We start from the raw sequence: 22,234 nt of genomic DNA on the forward strand, positions 1-22,234 counted from the left end.
TGAGAATATCTATGTATGTAATAATTATATTACTTAATGGGTTATGGTATGGGACATAATATTAACTATTTGGTAATTTAGTCGTTATGAAATTTTTCTTGACAATCTGTTTCGCTCAGTGCCATGCCCCGATGTTTCCGCCATCGGTTGGGGTGTGACAGATTGGTATCAGAGCCATAACTATAGGGAATTAGGCAAGACTCGACCTAGTCCGGGGCAAGGTGTTGAACTCTTGTTTGGTGTTTCGTTTCCGGTGATGATGATTTTCGAGTGGGTTTAATTTACTCAAAAACAAATATGGTTTTCTAAAGGGGTATCTGATGCAAAAGAGTATGAAATACCAATTTTGCCCTTGAGCTAATTTAACCTAACTGAAATAATTAACTCAGTTTGCTTAAAAGGATATAAAGTGTTACATAACATGCGATTTTTGGACATAAACTGAAATTAAATCTTTTAAAGGACATGTGTCATAATTCCTGATATACTTAAAGGCCACAAAGTGTAATTTACTCTTACTTTAATTATCAAAAGTTAATCCATAATCATATGTAAGTCTAAATATTAATAAAAGACTCCATTTAATGTTACATGACATTTTCCCCCTAATCTTTGATTTTTTATTTAAATTTTATGTAATAGATAATTGAATTGAATTTAACTCACCTCATTCAATTTAAATTTATAGAAAAATAATTATCATTGTCGTTTATCCTTTTCTATTATTATAATTATAGTTCATATATTGATTAATTTTTGTTTGTTTTTTATTACTGTTATTAAGAAGTGTTGCATTTCTTTTGGAAATAACTTTATTATATGCTAATTTTTCTACTTTTAGCATAGTAATACACGATTATAATTTTTATGGGTTTTCATATTTGTTTACATTTTATTAATACAAAATAAATAATATAAATTACACCGTAACAAAATTTGCGTACAAGTTTTCTATACTTTTAGAAGAACAAATCTTACTTCTAATACACGATTTTAATGAATGTCACAGTTTAACATCATATCATCCCTAAAAATCGTTTCTAATCAAAATTGATTTTTATTTTTATTTTTTTAAATCATGTTAATATAATATAATGACAATATTGCTTCTATTAAAATCATTACCTTAATATCCGCGCCTACTTCGTATATATTTATAATTTATAATGATAATGATACCTTTGTATTAAAACTTACTAAACACGGTTAATTTTTATTATATTTATAATAGTAATAATAATGATACTTTTGAATCAAATTACCGAGAAAATGAAGAAGCTACGGATATTTAAGTATTATGATAGACAACATGATATGTTTGAAACAAACTTTGTGTTACTTTGGAGAATAATCAAATCTAAACTCAAGTATGAGTTTAAATATTTTTCATATTTACCATATTACGTGATTTAACACTTTAATAGTTTTGTTAGAAAAATTTGTACGTTTATTAATATAACTTAACAATTTACTAATAAAGCCTAACATTTTTCAAAATTATACATGAGGCAAGGTAGGTTAATTTGTATTACAAAATAAGGGAAAATAAACTTCTGAGTTGTAAAAAAATTATGTTTTTAGTGTTCACCTAAACGATGTAAAAATAAGTACAAAGCTTCCTAGAGAATTGATGATTAAGCACTTTAGAAGCAAGTTGGGTATTGTTTACTATGACCAAAAGATTGTAAGTTTGTGAGATGATTATCAGACACAACTATTTGTCTTATTGTGTTGTGTAAACGAATAGTTTTCCTTATTCAAATCGTGTATTCACGAGGCTGTAACCTGGTCTAATTCTAATAAAAAAAACTCTAACTAATGCCATATGACATTTTCTTATTCAAAATTCTAACTAATGTCACATGGCATTTTCTTCTTCAAATCATTAATAATATTACTTAATTAATATATAATTCTAATTAATGATTATTAAGAAATACAATGCTATTAATATTAATTAAAATTCAAGATTGATAATTAAAAAAGTACTTAAAGTTTTTATTAAAAGAATAATTAAACCTTTTCTTTAACTTTTTAACGTCAGCTATCTATAATTTTAAAACATATGATTTTAATAGTTTTTTAAATGAATAATTATGCTTATTTCACATATTGGTTGTAGTTTTCGATTTATTCTTGTATTTCAAAATAATTTATGTTTAAGTTGAATATTACGAACTACTCAGGTCAATCACATATTTGTAATAGGATTTTTATTTCTTTTTTAAAGGGAAGTGTTTAAATCCGTGTAATACGCGGGTCTATAACCTAGTATATTTATAAAATATTAAACATTAAACATTCAGATTTAAAGTGCTGAGGATAATATTATTTATATCAACTTATTAGTTTTTATTACATTTTGTTTTGTTTTTTTGAGTTATTTACAGTTATTCAAAAGATAATTACTAGAGACAGACTCACATAAGCAACGCCCCGCTGGCGGTATGCGCATATAATGTATATATATGTGTGGGCGGTCGGGGTGCAAAAGTGAAAGTGTATTAATTTTAACATTTTTCATGAAAATAACGTTAAACGAGGGGGATGGTTAATCATGCATCATGTGGTGGCGTTGATAACCGAAAGACAAGGGAGTACCTGCACTAATTGGCATTTGTCTTAATGGCCGAGTGTTATGTGCATTATGTCCAAGGATTGATGCAAAACTACTATCGAGTCGGGGGGTCTCACTGGAAGCAGCCTCTATGTTCCTAACGGGTAGAGGTAAGGCTGTCTACATCTTAACCTCCTCAGACCATACCTTAGATTTACTATTGGTGAGATTTACTGAGTATGATGATGATGAGACTCGCATAAGCAATACATGTAATATCTAACTTTAAGAAGTTACATGTTCGAATGGTCAAACATTAATTTTAGTAATAAAAAAATAGAGAAACTGTTAAAATGGTCTCTAAGGTTTGGTTACTTTTGCCACTTTAATCTAAAACTCAAGTCTTTTGAATCTGGATTCTTGTGGTTTCAATTTTGTTGTCATTTTCATCCAAAATCAAAATCTGTCAGAGTTGTCAGTTAACATATAATTTTTTTTTCTTTTTCTTCCTTTTTAATGAAGGGCAAAATGGTCTCTTAACGTTTTATTATAACAAATTAAAAAAATCTGACAATTTTGCATTTTATTAAAATGGAGGAAAATGATTAAAAAAAACTGAATGTTAACTGAAAAATCTGATCAGATTTTGCTTTTGGATGAAAATGACAACAAAACTAAAATCACATGACCCGGATTCAAAAAAATTGAGTTTTCGACTATAGTGACGAAAGTGAACAAATATAAGGAACCATTTTGGAATATGATACTTCACAAACCATGTGTACACATATGGACTACAAATCGTGATGGTGTGATACACCAAGAAGAAGACAAAATGGAACGGCTATTTTTTTTAACAGTTTATGTTTTTTTTTTTAATTAAAGGGGTATACTCGTCCATTTCATATGACCGAAACATATAATAAGTTGAAATTAAGATAGTGTTTGGTATGTAGGAATGGGAAGTGAAATCTAATGAACTATTGCGAGGGAATGAAAAAAAGCGTGTTTGGTTGGTCAACGTAATGGAATCACTCATTACATAAGTCATTGCATTCCCTCAAATTTATTCCATCCACTCCTCTTGTTTTTTTCCATTTCATTCATGTCACAAACACCGCTCATCACCTCCACCATCTACCATCTACCACCTGTCGTCGTCACCACCCGCCACCAACCTCCGCCGACCACCACCACCGTCCTCCACCGCCACCGCCGCCCGCCGCCACCGCCATCGACTACCATCGTTGCCACCCGCCATCGCAAACCACCACCACCTCGACCACTACCGCCACCCTCCGCCGACCACCACCACCACCACCACCATCCTCCACTGCCACCACCCGCTACCATCGACCACCACCACCCATCGTCGCCGCCGACACCACCATCTGTCGCCACCACCATCGCCGCCACCTGCCACCGCAGACCACCGCCAACCCCTACCATCGCCGCCGCCACCGCTAACAACCGTCATCCACCGACCACCGCCACCCATCACTGCTACCACCGACCACCGCCACCCATCGCTGCCACCGCCATCGATCACCGCCACCGCCCATTGCCAATTTAATTCATTCCTCTTTTCTTACCTACCAAACAACACAATTTAATGAATGATTTATTCATTTCCTCCATGGTAACCAAACAAGACTATGAAATGTAATGATCAATTTCATTCCTTTATCCATTCTATTATCTCGTCCATTTCATTCGCTCATCTATTCTATTACGTCATACCAAACAGACCATAAAGATCTAAAAATCACAACTTTTTATTATTTGACCACACATATGCTACTTTTACTAAATTACAAAGAGTATTTGTAATTAATTCTTATATCAACTAGATGATTATTTTCTACATATTTATTTGCTGATTTGTTAACTTTTTTTCACATTTGACATTTATGTGAGTTCTGTCTTGATTCCTTTATCTGGTCAACTTATTCTAAAATGGTTGAACTCCTACCAGGTGTTTCCTATGTTATTCAAGGACTTCATATTTGGATATATATGAAGTAATTGGCAAAAGGTTTGACTGGTATCGTTTTTTTGTTATAGTTTAAAACATAATTCAAATATGCATGAAAACATAGATAGGCCATAAACTTAATCTGTCATATACAAATAGAAAACAACAAAAAGAAAACCAACCTTGGTTTTATATATAGTATATGTATATGTGTATGTATAGATGAGGTTCAGAACTAAAACCATCCCAAAATAAGAATAATTTGGTTGATAAAAAAACTACTACACTGTAGGGGTAAAATCGACTTACGATAAATTCAAAAGAAAGACCATAACAAAATACACTGAAACAAATGGGAACAAAATCAAAATAGATATTACAAATTAAAAAATCGAGACAAAATTGCACAAATCAACCTTTGTGTTTAACCTAAAGTGCAGACCATACTTTCCACTTTAAATCTGTTAAAAACAACCTTTATGTTCATATTTTGATACAGGGTCCACGTTTATTTTCTTGGTTCACATGTGTTGCACATGAGGGTATTAATGTCATTTCCCATTTGTTTTTAATGATATTTTATTGTACAAACCCTAAACGCATATAAGCATGCTTTCTTCCCCAAATCTTTCCTTCAAACCCCTTGAAACCCTAATTTCACAAATCATGGTTTCCCAACATATTGAAGGTGTGGTAGGGAGGCTATAATTCGAACATCAACAACTCGTAAAAATCTAGGCCGAAGGTTTTACTCATGTTTTGGTTATCAGTGTACAGGATTCCTTGGATGGGTTGATCCGAATTTTTCGCAATGGGAAACAATACAACAATTGGAAGCATTGATGTGTGTAAAATGCAACATATAAATTACATCAAATGAGGCATAAAACTAACCCTTTTTAAGTACTAATGTTGGAAAAAGTGTGTTTTTGTCTTCCTTTTATATTTTCAGGATTAAATGAGCTCAAATTAATAAAAGAAGCAAAAAGACAGCTAAATCTAACATAAATACAAGAAAGGAAACAAAAGTGGACTGCCCGACCCCTCGACAGCATCCTCCCAAGCAAAACAGAGAAGACAGAAGAGTGAACACGCCCCGTGCTCAGCGAGCACGGGGCCGTGCCCAAGAAGCAGCGTAAAAGACAAACCTGTAGAAGCTTCTATTGCTCACAACGGGGCCGTGCCCAAAGTACTGCAGGCGCATTAATTGTAATTGCGAATTACAATTAATGAAGAGAGATAGTGTCAGACGGGCACGGGGCCGTGCCCAGCGGACACGGGGCCGTGCCCAGGCTTCTGTTCAGCCTATAAATAGGAGTGCTTGGAGCCATTGCAACTCATCTCTTGGCACACCACCTCTCTCACACTTCATCCACCACCCACCACCATCACAACACCATCATCCACTACCATCATCCATTGTCCATCATAGAGTGTGTGAGTCGTCTCGGGATCCAAGATTGATCGTAAGAGTTCTTGACAATCAAGGCCATGTTTGCCTAAGTCTCTTACATCACTTGGTGAAGACAAGTGTTTAGTATAATACTTTTTATTTTTAATCTTTTGCACTTTTTAATTGGTTTTGTATTAATGACTTTAATAACTAGTTGCTTATGTTGAAGGTGATTCTTCCTTATCGTTTGTCTGTGGTGTCTTGGCATTATTTTACTGTTTATATAAAATAAAAGATTTTCACCATTCATATCTCCACGGTCTATATGGAGGTATGTTGGCTACCTGGTCGGGGGTTAAGGGAACAGTTTGGTAAGGGTCTTGCTCTTGTTCAGCGTTTAGAGGTCCTGCAAGGGACCTGGGTCAAATTTAGTAGGACCTCCTTCAATACCCAAAGGTATTGGATGGCGGGGGTCCAAACTCTTTGATCCCCTCATAAGTTAAATACTATTAATACTATAACCCGGCTATTTAGGACTGTATAAGAGGGGCCTACCATAATTTGCATTAATAACTTAATTAATTATCTTTCAATAATCCAACCCTTTAGGATTGTATCCTTGCTGACTCAAACTACTGGGATGAGGGTAACGTCGCCTTCAAAAGAGGGGCCTACTACAATAACTAAGATAATCTCTTAAACAAGTGTAAAAGTGCGAAAATAATCAAAGGTTATACTAACACACGAGTCGGATCCAAGTGACTCATCTTGTCTATCTGTTTTTATTTTTATTTTATTTTTCAGCATTTAGTTAGTTTTATTTTCTTAGTTTAAAAATCTTTTTCTAACATTTTGATTTGATTAGACGTTGAGGATAAACCGGTACTAAAAGTTCTTGTGTCCTTGGACGACCTCGGTATCTTACCAACACTATACTACGTCCACGATGGGTGCACTTGCCCATATGTGTGTTTAGTGTTAGTAAATATCGTGTTTTATAAATTTAAAACTTGGCTAAAGTGTAAAAAGGGCTTAAAATATATACTTAAAACATATACACACTAGCACGAATCAAGTTTTTGGCGCCGTTGCCGGGGACACAAAGATTTTAAGAAAGTTAGGAATCAACGGCCTAATCATTTTTTTATTTTCTTTTTATTTTTTTAGGATTTTCTTAAATTTTTCAGCTTCTGCAGAGCTCAGCACGGGTCGTGCCTGGTCGGACACGGGCCGTGCCCAGCAGTATTACTGGCAGTTTTTAGTTTTCCAAGTTACAGAAGGCTGACCACGGGGCCGTGTCGGTGCAACACAGGGCCGTGTCCAACTCTCCAGTAACAGGGATCCGGAAAACAATCACTGTAACTCCGACCACGGGCCGTGTTCACTGAGCACGGGGCCGTGGGGAACCTTCTGACCAACATTCTTTTCTGTTTTTGTTGCAGGACTTGGAACTAGACGCCACCTCTACGTAGTGTATGAGCTCCAGTTCTAATAAAGACATAAAAGAACCTCTAGAAGAACCCGAACGCTTTCTCAGAAAAAGGCTAAAAGCTAAAAACCAAGAGAAGGTTTCGGGGAACCCACTCCCAATGGCGGACTAACATACCCTCATGGATTATCTACGACCCACCGTAGGTAATCTCGGCGCCGCTATCAATGCACCGAATGTTGAAGCCAATAACTTCGAACTTCGGCCGCATTTGATACAGATGCTTCAAAACTCTGCAACCTTCCATGGGCTTGCGGACGAGGATCCCCATCTACATATTACTAATTTCTTAGAAATATGTGATACCTTTCGGATCAATGGAGCATCAAATGACGCCATCCGCCTCCGAATGTTTCCTTTTTCACTAAAAGACCGAGCAAAAGCTTGGCTTAACACCCTCCCAGCTGGATCAGTAAACACCTGGGATGAACTAGCCCAAAAATTTCTATATAAGTACTTCCCTCCCGCTAAAACGGCTAAATTAATGACTGAAATTAATACATATTCACAAGAGGACGGGGAATCCTTATATGAAACTTGGGAAAGGTTCAAGGAGCTATTGCGAAAGTGTCCACATCACGGCCTTGCGATATGGCAACAAGTATCCACTTTCTATAATGGGTTGTTGCCACACACAAGGCAGACACTTGACTCTAGCTCCGGGGGACTTTTAGGTAATCGCCGCCCGCATGAAATATATAATCAAATTGAGGAAATTGCTCAAACCAATTTCCAGTGGCACACTCCCTGAGGCAATAAATCTATTGCCCCGGGTGCCCATAAGGTTGATGAAAGCACTTCTTTACAAGCCCAAATCGAGGCCCTTTCTTCAAAAATAAAAAAAATTGGAAATGACAAAAACGGTCTCGGTTATGGCTTGTGAAGGGTGTGGTGGGCCACATGAAAATTGGAGTTGTATGAAAGAAACAGACGATCAACAAGAATCGGTAAACTACATTGATAATAGACCTAGGCCGTCGGGTCCTCCAACGGGCTCCTACAACCAAGGATGGCGAAATCACCCTAACCTTGGTTGGAGAGAACCCGGCAATGGTAGTAACCAACAAAGCGTAAACCAACGAACAAACTTTCAACAACCAAGAAATGAGTCACAAAATTTCCCTTAACAACAAGGTGGACGAGAAAGGCTTGAAGATACTATATCTCGCCTCATCTCCTACACTGAAAAGAAAAACTCGGATAGATTTCTACAATTAGAATCAAATTTTAGGAATCAACAAGCTAGTATTCAAAACATTGGAAAACAAATAAACCAACTAGCCCAAAATTTCTCCGAGAGACCGCAAGGCGCGCTACTAAGTAATACCGAGTCAAACCCAAAGGCACAAGTTCATCTCATCACTCTACGGAACCGTACCGTGGGTCCCGCAGAAGGAAGGGCCAGCACCTATTGAGGAGGTCACATCTCCGCCACAGCAAGAGAAGGTCACTCCTCCACCTCCAGAGCCCACCAAGGCTCCTCCGGTTCCATACCCCGGTAGGTTAATCCGTCAAAAGACCAATGAGCAATTCGCAAAATTCGAAAGTTTGCTAAAACAATTGCATGTCAACATTCCTTTCATTGATGTCCTAACCCAAATGCCTAAATACTCTAAGTTCATGAGGGACTTCCTCACTCATAAAAGGAAAATTGAAACATTGCAATTAGTTAACTTAGGCGAAGAATGCTCCGCCCTCGTACTCAACAAATTCCCCCAAAAGAAAATTGATCCCGGAAGCTTCACAATTCCTTGCTCGATCGGGGACTCCCCCGTTCGTAATGCACTAGCCGACCTCGGGGCTAGAATTAACCTCATGCCCGCATCAATGTTCAAAAGACTCGGCCTAGGAAAAACGAGTCCTACAAAAATGAGTATACAACTTGCTGATCGATCCGTCAAGTTCCCGCAAGGTGTCATTGAAAATCTCCTAGTCAAGGTCGACAATTTCGTCTACCCGGCCGACTTTGTCATACTTGATATGGAAGAAGACACTGAAGTCCCCCTCATACTAGGGAGACCATTTCTCGCCACCGCACAGGCAGTGGTGGACATGAATGACGGAACACTCACTTTAAAATATGGGGATAATGAAGTAAAGTTCGGGGTTGGGAAGAGAATAGAGGACGATGACCCGGTCAATTACATGAAGGTTATTGATTCGAGTTTGGATGATGCTCTCCGACGGTGCAACATGGGATGCAAAACATCCCGCTCAGAAAACATATAACCTTGCCTTGGGTCTAGCCAAGGACCCTTATAAACGTGGCGCACCACGGAGGCAATCCGCGGAACTATCCTTAGTTTAAGTTTAATCTTTTAGTTTTAATTTGCAGGAATAAAACACACTCATAGTGGTCAAGGATGACAAGGGAAACGAGAAACATAGCCCCATGCACAAAAACAAGGCCATCCGACAACAATTTCTCCATTACAGTAAGCTCAGCACGGGCCGTGCCCAGCCAACACGGCCCCGTGCTGAACATCCTGCAGACAAATGCCCAGTTCAGGTAACTAGACACGGGCCGTGTTCACCGAACACGCCCCCGTGTCCAGGCTTCTGTTTCTTTTCTTTAATTATTGTTACTGGCACCTGAACACAGGGTCGTGCCCGGTCACCACGGGGCCGTGTCCAGACTGCCAATAGCCTAAAATTTTGCTTTTAACACCATTTTACACATTCAATCAACCTAAAAATTTATTTTTGGGACACATTGAGGACAATGTGTAATTTAAGTGTGGGGGGGATGCTAAAACCTTGAATTTTGCAAGTCCTAATAACAAGCCTTACACAAAACTCTATTGGAACCGTTAATCACCCCAATTTTTTTCAAAAAAATTTCATTTTTTCTACTTGTCTAAGTTTAAGTTGGGAATTCTAAGACTAACAAGGCTATAATTTTATAAGTTTACAACCGATAGCGTCGTGATAAAAAGAACCAACATAAGAAAATTATGAAACGGCATGACAAGCTTAGTTAAAATTCGATTATATATACTTGATCACATAAAAACTCATTCCCACAAAAGTGAGTTTTGAGCCTTTATTGAGCATACAAATATACATTTTTATGCTAAATGCTCATTTTTCGTTTCTTGTGTGAATAGCCGCTTGGTTCTTACGACTCTAGAACTTGCCACGACAATTCATTCCCAGTCCTTACCAACTTAAACCCAAGTAAGTAAATAATGGAGGCATTAGGACTAACTCTTTTTCTTTCAACACCATTATTTTTATTTTTCTTTTCACCTACCCAAAAATTCCCCCTAGTTAACCCCTTTGAGCCTAAACCTTTTCATTTCTTAACCCAAAACCCTTTTACCCACCAAAAACCCTTTTTTATTTTTACCCTTTTATTTTAGTAACAAGCTCGGTTTTCGTGTGACAAAATATATATATATATATATATATTTTATAATGAAGTTTGAAATAAACAAACAAAGCTCCTCAAACAAAAACTTGTTTCAATAAATACTTCATTGAAAATAGAAAGTCACAAAAACAAAATGTTTTACGAAAACCGACGTTTTTTACGCTTTTCGCCCTTTTCTACTAACCACTAACCCAACCACCCATCTTTAGCCCAAGCCTAACCCTTCACCCAAAAAGTCCTCTTGATACTTACAAAGGTATAAAGTTAAAAAGGAGGAGGATTGATTGCTTGGCAAGCTTATGGTAGGAATAAGTTCCATGCCGCTCTCGAGTGATTCACTAAAAATACACCTTCGGCCGAGTGTGAGGGATTTCTCCCGTGAGGTATGTGAACTTGTATATAAATGGAATTTTAGAAAGGTATGTTATGCCTTAATAAATAATTTACCTTATGAAAAGTTTTTAATAAATCATGACGAATAGGATTGTAAATAAGTAAAAATAAAACCTAAACAATCTTGGAAAATCCCGACACTCTATGACAAGCCCAAAACCTTCTCTTCTACCCATTCCATTTGGGAGTGTAAGCCACATATTAAAGAGTTTTGCTTGAGGACAAGCAAAAATTCAAGTGTGGGGATATTTGATATGTGTAAAATGCAACAAATAAATTACATCAAATGAGGCATAAAACTAACCCTTTTAAGTACTAATGTTGGAAAAGGTGTGTTTTTGTCTTCCTTTTGTATTTTCAGGATTAAATGAGCTCAAATTAACAAAAGAAGCAAAAAGACAGCTAAATCTAACATAAATACAAGAAAGGAAACAAAAGTGGGCTGCCCGACCCCTCGACAGCATCCTCCCAAACAAAATAGAGAAGGCAGAAGACTGAACACGCCCCGTGCTCAGCGAGCACGGGGCCGTGCCCAAGAAGCAGCAGAAAAGACAAACCTGTAGAAGCTTCTATTGCTCACCACGGGGCCGTGCCCAGTGAACACGGGGGCGTGCCCAAAGTACTGCAGGCGCATTAATTGTAATTGCGAATTACAATTAATGAAGAGAGATAGTGTCAGACGGGCACGGGGCCGTGCCCAGCGGACACGGGGCCGTGCCCAGGCTTCTGTTCAGCCTATAAATAGGAGTGCTTGGAGCCATTGCAACTCATCCCTTGGCACACCACCTCTCTCACACTTCATCCACCACCCACCACCATCACAACACCATCATCCACCACCATCATCCATTGTCCATCATAGAGTGTGTGAGTCGTCTCGGGATCCAAGATTGATCGTAAGAGTTCTTAACAATCAAGGCCATGTTTGCCTAAGTCTTTTACATCACTTGGTGAAGACAAGTGTTTAGTATAATACTTTTTATTTTTAATCTTTTGCACTTTTTAATTAGTTTTGTATTAATGACTTTAATAACTAGTTGCTTATGTTGAAGGTGATTCTTCCTTATCGTTTGTCCGTGGTGTCTTGGCATTATTTTACTGTCTATATAAAATAAAAGATTTTCACCATTCATATCTCCACGGTCTATATGGAGGTATGTTGGCTACCTGGTCGGGGGTTAAGGGAACAGTTTGGTAAGGGTCTTGCTCTTGTTCAGCGTTTAGAGGTCCTGCAAGGGACCTGGGTCAAATTTAGTAGGACCTCCTTCAATACCCAAAGGTATTGGATGGCGGGGGTCCAAACTCTTTGATCCCCTCATAAGTTAACTACTATTAATACTATAATCCGGCTATTTAGGACTGTATCCCTGCTGACTCAGACTACTTAGTCGAGGGTAACGTCACCTCCAAAAGAGGGGCCTACCATAATTTGCATTAATAACTTAATTAATTATCTTTCAATAATCCAACCCTTTAGGATTGTATCCTCGCTGACTCAAACTACTGGGTTGAGGGTAACGTCGCCTTCAAAAGAGGGGCCTACTACAATAACTAAGATAATCTCTTAAACAAGTGCAAAAGTGTGAAAATAATCAAAGGTTATATTAACACACGAGTCGGATCCAAGTGACTCATCTTGTCTATCTGTTTTTATTTTTATTTTTCAGCATTTAGTTAGTTTTATTTTCTTAGTTTAAAATTTTTTTTCTAACATTTTGATTTGATTAGACGTTGAGGATAAACCGGTACTAAAAGCTCTTGTGTCCTTGGACGACCTCGGTATCTTACCAACACTATACTACGTCCACGATGGGTGCACTTGCCCATATGTGTGTTTAGTGTTAGTAAATATCGTGTTTTGTAAATTTAAAACTTGGCTAAAGTGTAAAAAGGGCTTAAAATATATACTTAAAAGATATACACACTAGCACGCATCAAGCATCAAAACGTCACACCCTGATTTCCCGGTGGGCCCGGACTTCGGGTTTATGTGTGACGATTGATATTGGTATTCATAAAGCACAACATAAAATAGGATTTTAAATTAAATTATTACAAGGTACAAATAGTGTTCGAAAGTTCAGAAATAATTATATGGACGGAATTGTACTAAAAAGATCCACATACGGATCAAATATAACAAAAAGAGACTTAAGACTAATAGGTCTTTCGTGGAGTTGCAAATTCCAAATCTCCTAGACCGAGCAGCTCCAGCCTATTCCGTATATGCTATATAACATGCGCTTAGCCTTTTAAAAATACGTCAGTTTTCACTGGTAAATACAATTAACCAACACATTTTGAAAATCTTTTCAAAAATGTTTGGATACCATTTGACATATCATTTTAAAATATAACTTGGGACAAGATAATGTTTCTTGTTACCAGTTTTACATGTTTGTCAATACATATGGGGACCGAGGATGAAAACCAATACATGATTAACCGACACGCCACATTTTCAATAATATATATATATATATATATATATATATATATATATATATATATATATATATATAGGACAAAGGTACGTTAGGAACCACCCTTTATTGCGAGAACTGCGAGAACCAATGTGAACACAACCAAAAATAGCTAAAAACACATGATTTTTTTTATATAAAAATCGCTACTTTTAGTAGCCAAACAAATTTTTTTTTTTTAAAAAAAAGTTTTTTTTTGGCTACTAAAAGTAGCGATTTTAACATAAAAAATATTAAAAAAAAAATTTTTAGATTTTTTTTTATTTTTTTAGATTTTTTTTATATTTTTTAAGGTTTTTTGGGGGTTTAGTTTTTAGCGTTTTAGCTTGGGGGGGGGGTTAGGTTTTTTGGGGGTTTTAGTTTTTAGCATTTAGCTTGGGGGTCGTTCTCACAATAAAGGTGGTTCTCGCATGAACCTTACCCTATATATATATAATGGCATTAGCGTCTGTTAGGTGTACGTCTATACCCCGCGCTTAGGTCGAGACCACTTGTAATTAAGTGAGCCGAGGATATCCAGGACACGGTCGTATTAACCCCCAATGTTTAAGTCATCAAGGAAAATGGATTGAAACGGGTTATTTAAATTTCGGACATCATTCGTTATCGATTTAATATCTAACCAAGCGGCTAGTGCCGTATCCCAAGCCCGTATAGGGAAAATACGCTAAGAGTATATACCTGCGCTAGTCTTTACAAATCAAAGATGCTAAGTACAACCGTAATCAAAACAACCTAATCACAGGCGCAATTTACTAGAGGATCCTAGTCTGGAATGAACAGAAATATGATCTGTTAGAACGTTAACGGGTCTTATACAAGTCATTTGACTTTGTCCGGTTAACTTAAATAAATACGTACGATTCACTAGATTAAGCGGAGACCGGATAGAATGTGGGTTATACCCTTCCGAGTACGAGGACTCGTATAATATGGGTCAAACTGTAACACCCCGTGTTTCGGAGTCAAGGTCAAAGTCAAGATTGAAGTCAAAGGAAGAAAAGATTGCTAGTTTCAATCTGTCTCTCCTTGCTCAATCCCTGTTTTGACTTCTTTGACGTATAGTTAGTCTAATTTATGTTTCATGTTAGTTGTATTTTGTGGAGTAATTAATTATAATCGCAGTAATCGAAGAATATTTATTACTACGAATCGCTTTACGACTGTGAACAATAGGAAGTATCAATGCGATAAAGTTACCTAAACGCTAATCGAACTAATCTAATCAACATCACGCTCGCAAACTCGAATTTCGCATTTTGGTTATTGTTATACGTGTGTGTGTGCGCCTTATGTGTTAACTGTGCATGTTTATTTATGTTATGTGTGGGGATCAATAGAAAGCAATCGAACTCAATCGTAATCGCAATCGAATCGCAATCGCAAAACGAATACGAAATAAGGATGATTGTATGTTGATATAGTATGATAATTAGTGGAGAAGAGATAGCGTGAGATATGAGTAGTTGGGATTAAAAGTAATTTGACTAGGAAACTCTATCGCATCGCAACACTCGCAATCGAAATCGAAACAGCAAAACTCGTCGCACCGAACACTCGAACTAGGCGACCGATCAATCAGGCAACCAGCCGATCGATCAGCCGTCCACCCGGACTGCCGTCCGATTGGACAGGCTGTCCGATCGAGCTGCCTGGCCGATCGGCCAGCCCTTTCCTCTTTTGGAACTCTATAAATACCCATGTCACTTTCATCCTATCTACTTTTGGCAACTCTCTGACCGAACAGCACGCTCTCCTCACCTTTTCTTCGATTTCTCCCGATTTCGGTAAGATCTCGTCCTAAATCTTGTACTTTCTTAATCTACACGCACTCCTACACCTTTCTATCTTTTGAATCTTAACTTTTAACCGTAAAATCATCAAGATTCAAGGTGTTCTAGGATGACGTCATCATCTGTTCTTGAAGAACTTCATGTTTTGGCCTCAATCCACCAAGAACAACTTAGATCTAATCGATTTCCACATAAACTAACAAAGATCTTTTATAGATCTAAACATATACATAATAAAAAGGATTGAAAGATGGTTTTCTAACTTTCTTTCAACTCTTTTACACTCAATGCACTCAAAACCGATAGAACCAGACCTTGTTCTAGTCTTCTACTCATTCTTAGTGTTGTGCTAGTTCAAGATCTGGATTCTACTCATGAGACCACCAATTTCGGGTTAACCAAGAACGGTTGTCTTGAACCGGTTAACTAGTCGAACTAGGGTGATTCCTGTTTGATCGGATCGCTTGGGTTAAGACAGGGCTCTGTTGGTTAACACGTTGTCACACCGTCTCGATAAAACGACAAACAATCAAAACAACCAAGTGTAAGACGACCAGGACGACCAGGACGGGGTGCCGTCCGATCGGACTGCTGTCCGAACGGACAGTCACCCGAACGACCGGTCAGCCGAACGGCTTGCACCTTGGGTCCCACACTTAACCAACTTTATCTGAAGTTTGAGTATTAAACGAATTGCTATCCGATTGGACTACCATCCGACCGGATTGCCCTTCGGATCATGAGATACTTGGACTTTAACACTTAATCGATTTTTCAAACATGTTCAATGCACTAAGGATGCCACCCGATCGGACTGCTGTCCGATCGAGTGACAACCTGCTGAGAACTTGTTCTCACTGAGGCGCCTAACCGAACGGGTTGCCGGCCGATCGACCGACCTGAAAGGTAGAGACACTTCCATGTTTTCAAAATGCTACAACAAAAACTTCAAAAGTTAAACCATCATACACAAACACATCCTTCCTAAAGGAAGAGACAATCCACTTGAACGGTCCTCCGAGTGGACAACCGTCCGAACGGACTACCAACCGCACGATCAGCTGTCCGATCGGACTACCGTCCGATCGACCAGCTGTTCGAACCACCGACACTTGCTCTCGTTTTACGCGTTACTTATCGTTATGCTATCGAACTATTCAGGCTAACCTTACTCTCAAGCGCTCCCTTCAATCCATCAACCGCTGTGAGTATACTCGATCTCTTTTTGCTTTATGCACTTTTGGGTGTTACATACGTTACTTATATGAAATCACATCTTTACACACTACGCAATACTTTTAACGCTAACCGCTACCGCATGTATTGCGTGACTTAATGAATGCTTGTTTGTTATGTTTACACATGGAATGCTGTCTACCTCCCTTAGCAACGATAGTACTATAGTTTGGACTCAGCACCCGTTCACACGGGGGTTGTTAAGGACAATTACTTGCATGGATTACAGTGGTGATCATGTATTGCGAACTGCCTTGGGTAGTCAACCCGCAGTCATTGGGATCGATAGGTTCATGTCGATAACTAACATGCTTCGTTTTCCTCTGTGTACGTGCTGGTTATGCGTAAACTATTTCGAACTCTATGTGCTATTATCAAACTTGTATACTCGCCTTTACACTATGTGTATTGACTTTATTTTAACGTATGTGACAGGTATTTAGGATGCTTATCTGCTAGAAAAGCAAGGCTAGAATAAGGTCCTAGAGGCCAACAAATAGTTGTCTGTACAAATGAAATCTGAGTTGTCGGAACAGAACTATTTGCTTAGATTTTGTCTGTAATAATTGTACTATCTCTTATGACATGGTATGGGACATGTTGTTTTAAGTAATTGATAACTATAATTGTTTTGGAAACTTCTGGACAATCTGTTTCGCTCAGTGCCACGCCTCGATGTTTCCGCCATCGGTTGGGGTGTGACACAAACAACCATACATTCTGATTAGAACTGATTTAGAAAGGTTTTGACCCAATTCGGCTAACTTATATATATATATATATATATATATATTATGCTACTAGGTTATTCCCCGGGTAGATACCCGGGTAGGAAAATTTAAATTACAATCAAAAGCAACAATAATAGAAAATAATGGTAACAATTATCAATGAAAATTGTTTATTACAGATTATTATTTGATTATGACAATTTAATATCACATAACAACCTTTCGAATCCACATCAAATACACCCCAAACCCAAGTGTTCAAGAATCACGAAGTACAATACAACGGGTAACTTCTAAGTCTGTTAACCATGCGTTTGCAGGTTCAAAACCCAACATTTCCCTTGAAAAAAAACATGATTTCGTATAAACAACACCACATACCTGTGTAACCTCTGTATCTTTGTTCCATACAATCTCCTTTAGTATGTTTCAAGGAGTATCCCCTTCATTCTGTAACCGAAACTCCAACTGACAAAATTCATGCAAAGGAACCCGTTGACGACCGTCTTCTATCCAAATACTCTGAGTTGCAACTATCTAGTCTTTTAAAACCCCAATTTTCCAATCTTTACCCACTGTAGCACTGGTTGCAACAGCAATCAAAGCCCCATCCTTTGTTCAAGACTACAATATAATCAATTAAAAAAATTAATCATCTCTTTAGATAAAAACCTTAGTCATCTTAAAATTTATAAACTATCCAAATCAATAGCAATCAAAGCCCCATCATAGTTGATTGACATCTTTTGAATGCTTTTTACAACGGAGGTACCTAAAAATGACTTCTGCAATAACTACTCATTGTCCTCCACAAGTCTTTACTAAAAAAGTGGTTTACTAAATTTTACTTCATGGAATATTCATATACCTGATGCCCCAATATCGTAATGAGGATCTGCAGTGATTACATGCTAGCCATCTATTGTGAATCTTATATTTTGTTTAGCAAAATCAAAATGTCCACGTGGATTTCCTTCATAAATTAAGTGTGCACAATTTGGACATATGAAGTTTGGATTTTAGGAGAACCAACACTTACCACGTTCACCTTGTCAAAGTACTTGGGCCCATTCTGCACACATAAATTTTGTTAGTCTAAAAAACAAAGGTTTGTATGTGATAGTAGCCTACGTATTTTCACTAAAAAGGTTTTATCCAGCCCTGCAACTTTGTTTTCGAGTCAGTGACTGATTTCGGCATCAATGATTTTTAGGTTGATTTTTGATACATCCTTATATAAGTAAAAAATTTGCATATGTTCTCCTATTTTATTCAAAGAAATCAGGTGTTATTAAGTAACTGGTTTATTTTATTTACCCCATAAAGAGAAAAAAAAACAAAAAATATGTTGTTTGAAACCATAGATAAAGAAACCCTTAAAATATTAAGTTCATACCTCCATTTTTTTAAAACCAATGCATATACCTAACACGAGCCAAACTTGAGGTTTTGTCACCTAAAAGATGTGTGGGTTCTATGCTAGTAGTACATCCATCGCTACAAAAAGCATATTCATCTGATTTTGAGACACATATGCAAGAAAAATTTGCAGCTAAATCCTTAGAATCGATCCGCTTTCCAACAAAACGGGCTACATCCTCTTCATGCCAACAACATGTGATAAATTGTGAAGAAAAGTACATTACTTCTTTTGTACATCATCTCTAACTAAGATCTTATGATACAATTTCTTAAGAATCAATGGCGATTATAATAGAAGGAATAAGAAACACCAGACTGAACCATGATAAATATCATTTATGTTGAGTCAACATTCTAGGGTTGGTGTTTCGCATGTTCTCCACTTACTGATGAGTATCCTTCTTGCAATCGTTTATTGCAGAGCTTGCACCTGTTAATCCATGATAAAGTCAATCAGCGCAAATCGACTATTCGAATGAATTGAAATCAAAGAACAAACATGATAAAATTAAATTACCTGATGAAATCGAAGAAAAAATCTTGTAAAAATATTAGAAATAACAAAATAAACCTTACCTAATCAGAGTACATATGAGGTTGTGATAATCATCTTCTATTTCCTTGGTAGGTTAGTGTCAGAGGTATGTTGATCCAGCCAATCAGTAGTCTTTTTCTTGTAACCATTTAGAGGCAGACGAATCTGCAAATGATTTAGTTAATTAACTGAACAAATGGCGTCGTTGCATATACTAACAATAATCATCATATATAAAATGACTAAAAAAGTATTAATCAAGAAACACACATTCAAGTTCCTATATGTGGATAAGGATTGGTAGAATCAACGACAAAAGAGGGTAACCAACATTGCAACATTGGCCGATTATTTATTTACTATGCATCTAACTACTCACTATTTTTAGGCCATAAACAACAATTAAAGTTAAAAATATAAATTATATAAGGTGACTCTTTCAAGTAAACTGGTTTCCAGGTGCCAAGTATGAAAAGGTCAACTCATCATAGTTACTGCACATCATCATTCTCATCAGATTATTGTGTATGGTTACCTTAAATCAAAGTATAAATATTGTTAGTTTTAATCAGAACTTGAAGAAGTTTGATGGTTTTCTTTTGAGGAAAAAAAGTGCTTACCTACAACAGACATTGGACCAAAAATGAGTAATCTTTTATGAAATTAGCCCATTATCATAATCCCGGGTCACCAATAAATGCTTCTCAAACATATACCATAACAAAAGTTATGGCAACTTATGTACTCACTTTTCCTTGACATGGATTCAGTTCATCATCCTTTGTCACCAATACCTAGGCCTGCTCAGTGATCTATTTAACTACAAATGAGAACACATAGTTAACATGCACATTTACTTGCTGATGGGTGACTCATGGGTCGATGCAACCCAGCCCGTTTGAACTCTCATTATTAATTAGTCAAAAAATTCAGTATGCCACCTCTACATGGCAACACAAAGTTGGTACTATTTTCTTATCATAAAATTGTTTCGTCTAAAAATTAAGATTTATAATGCCATTGTTCTGTTTTTTTAGTCATACCTGCGTACTGAATGGTGGTTGCTTTTGTCGTAGCTTATAATCCAATCCTTGTAGAAGAACGAAGTCTATCATTGAGAAGACAACATAAAACAATTGAAACTATCAAATAAATCATAAACTACAACAAATGGAAATTAAAACATAATTGCTGCATTAAATTCAGGTCAATAATAAATCAAAGCCCTGTTGAAAAATACTCTTAACGTAGAAAAATCCTGGCTATAAGTAAAAAACTAACAAAGAAACTTAAAGACCAAACAAAACAAACAGAGAAGAGCATACCGTTTCCTTAAGCGAAATTGGGACGACGACTCCGTATCACTACTAACTTCGCCGGAACCCTGGCTTTCGCCAGAATTTGTTTCTATCTGCATTTTCATCAACAAAACCTAAAAAAATCTTGACTATATGTAACAAATAACAAAGAAAATTAAATAAACCAAACAAACAAAGAAGAGCATGCCGTTTCCTTCAGCAAAATCAGTGACGACGACTCCAGATCACTACTAACTTCGCCGGAACCCTAGCTTTCGCCGGAATCAGTTTCTATCGGCATTTTCATCCATTAAACCTATCAAATCTAGAAAAAAATGAAGAACCATTTATATCTAAAATCTATGAAATCTTAAAAATCAAAATGAAAACACTCAGATTACATGTAACCGAACGAATCATGGATGAATGATAGAAGAATCATAAGAAATTGAATGAAATCATCGATGAAACATACAAGAAATCATATATAGGAAAATAAGAATAGATTCATTGACTTATCAGATGCTAATGAAATAAAAAAAGATGGTTGTAGATTTGCTTGTCGGCGATGAACAAAATTAGGGTTTTGTAAGCTTGAATGAAAGCGTGAATGAGAACTGTACATAGACAATCAGAACCAAAAATCTGATGCAAAAGAGTACACTACAAAAATAGAAAATAATGGTAGCCGGAACATACCTATGATTAATATTAATGCATCAATGAAGGAAGAACTGGATGAAGGAAAGGATCGTTTAAGGTTTGGAGAAAAGAGAAAGCGTGAAGGAGAAGAATGGAAGCGGCTGAAGGTTTAGGTCAAAAAGATGCGGAGCGGTGAAAGAGATAGAGAATTAGGTTTTCAGACATTTAAATAGCGGGTCATAATATGGATCCCGTGTGTACCCATATAATGAATAAAAATACCCGAAATTTTGGAGCCAAAACCCACATTTAGATGCCCTCATAGCTTGACACATCAGCAAAATTTAACACATTTATTATATATAATAGATATAAGTCAACCGTGCGCGCATTTGCGGCACCGGGTGGTCAAATAGAACTATGATAAGTCCATAATACCAAAATACACTTTATTATATTACAACATCAGTTTCATAATCAGATTACAAGTTTATCTTGCACACCTGACGTCTAAATTATTTCTCTTGTAAAAAATTTAGTTCTCACATTTGTGGTGGTTATCATTTGAACACATATCTTGCATATATACGTGTGTATAGTCAAATGAGAGTCACTAAAAAAGCAATTTACAAAATGTGAACTACCTTATCACCATCGCACATACATTCTTGATGAATATTTTTCTTACAAAGTGGTCTACTATAATTAAGGCGAGAACACATTGTAGCATATACATATACTGTGTTCTCCGGCAAAATATGGTATAAAATGATTGTAGTCATCGATGTTTACTTGTATTTTCCGGTGAAAACACATATTTGCATATGGTGTATATATTGATTAACTGTATCGAGAGTTCAGGTGCCATGTGTTTCTAAAAAAATTAAATGAGCCTCTAAGATTTATTCTTATTT

General features: G+C 36.8%; 1 protein-coding gene, 1 long non-coding RNA gene and 1 other non-coding gene across 5 annotated transcripts; 1 reads left to right on the forward strand and 2 right to left on the reverse strand.

Annotated features, from left to right (window-relative positions):
- The first annotated feature begins 3,662 nt into the window (after window positions 1-3,662).
- Window positions 3,663-4,130, forward strand: LOC110943649 (extensin-like). Its single transcript, XM_022185385.1, has one exon. It carries the CDS (start codon window positions 3,663-3,665, stop codon window positions 4,128-4,130), a length of 468 nt encoding a protein of 155 aa, XP_022041077.1.
- A 3,762-nt stretch (window positions 4,131-7,892) lies between these two features.
- Window positions 7,893-7,999, reverse strand: LOC118492779. The gene has a single exon (XR_004894781.1). It is a non-coding gene; the product is annotated as a small nucleolar RNA R71 (small nucleolar RNA).
- A 9,662-nt stretch (window positions 8,000-17,661) lies between these two features.
- LOC110939198 lies at window positions 17,662-21,617 on the reverse strand. 3 transcript variants are annotated; one of them, XR_004893281.1, is made up of 7 exons: window positions 21,378-21,617; window positions 20,706-21,003; window positions 20,424-20,488; window positions 20,130-20,200; window positions 19,422-19,545; window positions 18,463-19,275; window positions 17,662-18,047 (listed from the first exon to the last, which is right to left on the reverse strand). It is a non-coding gene; the product is annotated as an uncharacterized LOC110939198 (long non-coding RNA). The 3 variants fall into 3 exon arrangements; XR_002592055.2 differs by having other exon boundaries at window positions 17,663-18,047; window positions 20,130-20,192; window positions 21,378-21,615; XR_004893280.1 differs by lacking the exon at window positions 20,130-20,200 and having other exon boundaries at window positions 17,663-18,047; window positions 21,378-21,615.
- Between the last annotated feature and the right edge of the window lie 617 nt (window positions 21,618-22,234).

The sequence above is a fragment of the Helianthus annuus genome, chromosome 5, assembly GCF_002127325.2.
Source record: "Helianthus annuus cultivar XRQ/B chromosome 5, HanXRQr2.0-SUNRISE, whole genome shotgun sequence".
Classification (NCBI taxonomy): Eukaryota; Viridiplantae; Streptophyta; class Magnoliopsida; order Asterales; family Asteraceae; genus Helianthus; species Helianthus annuus.

Bases quoted from the DNA above. Each gene is read 5' to 3' on its own strand.
- LOC110943649 (XM_022185385.1), top strand. From the start codon at position 3,663: ATGTCACAAACACCGCTCATCACCTCCACCATCTACCATCTACCACCT.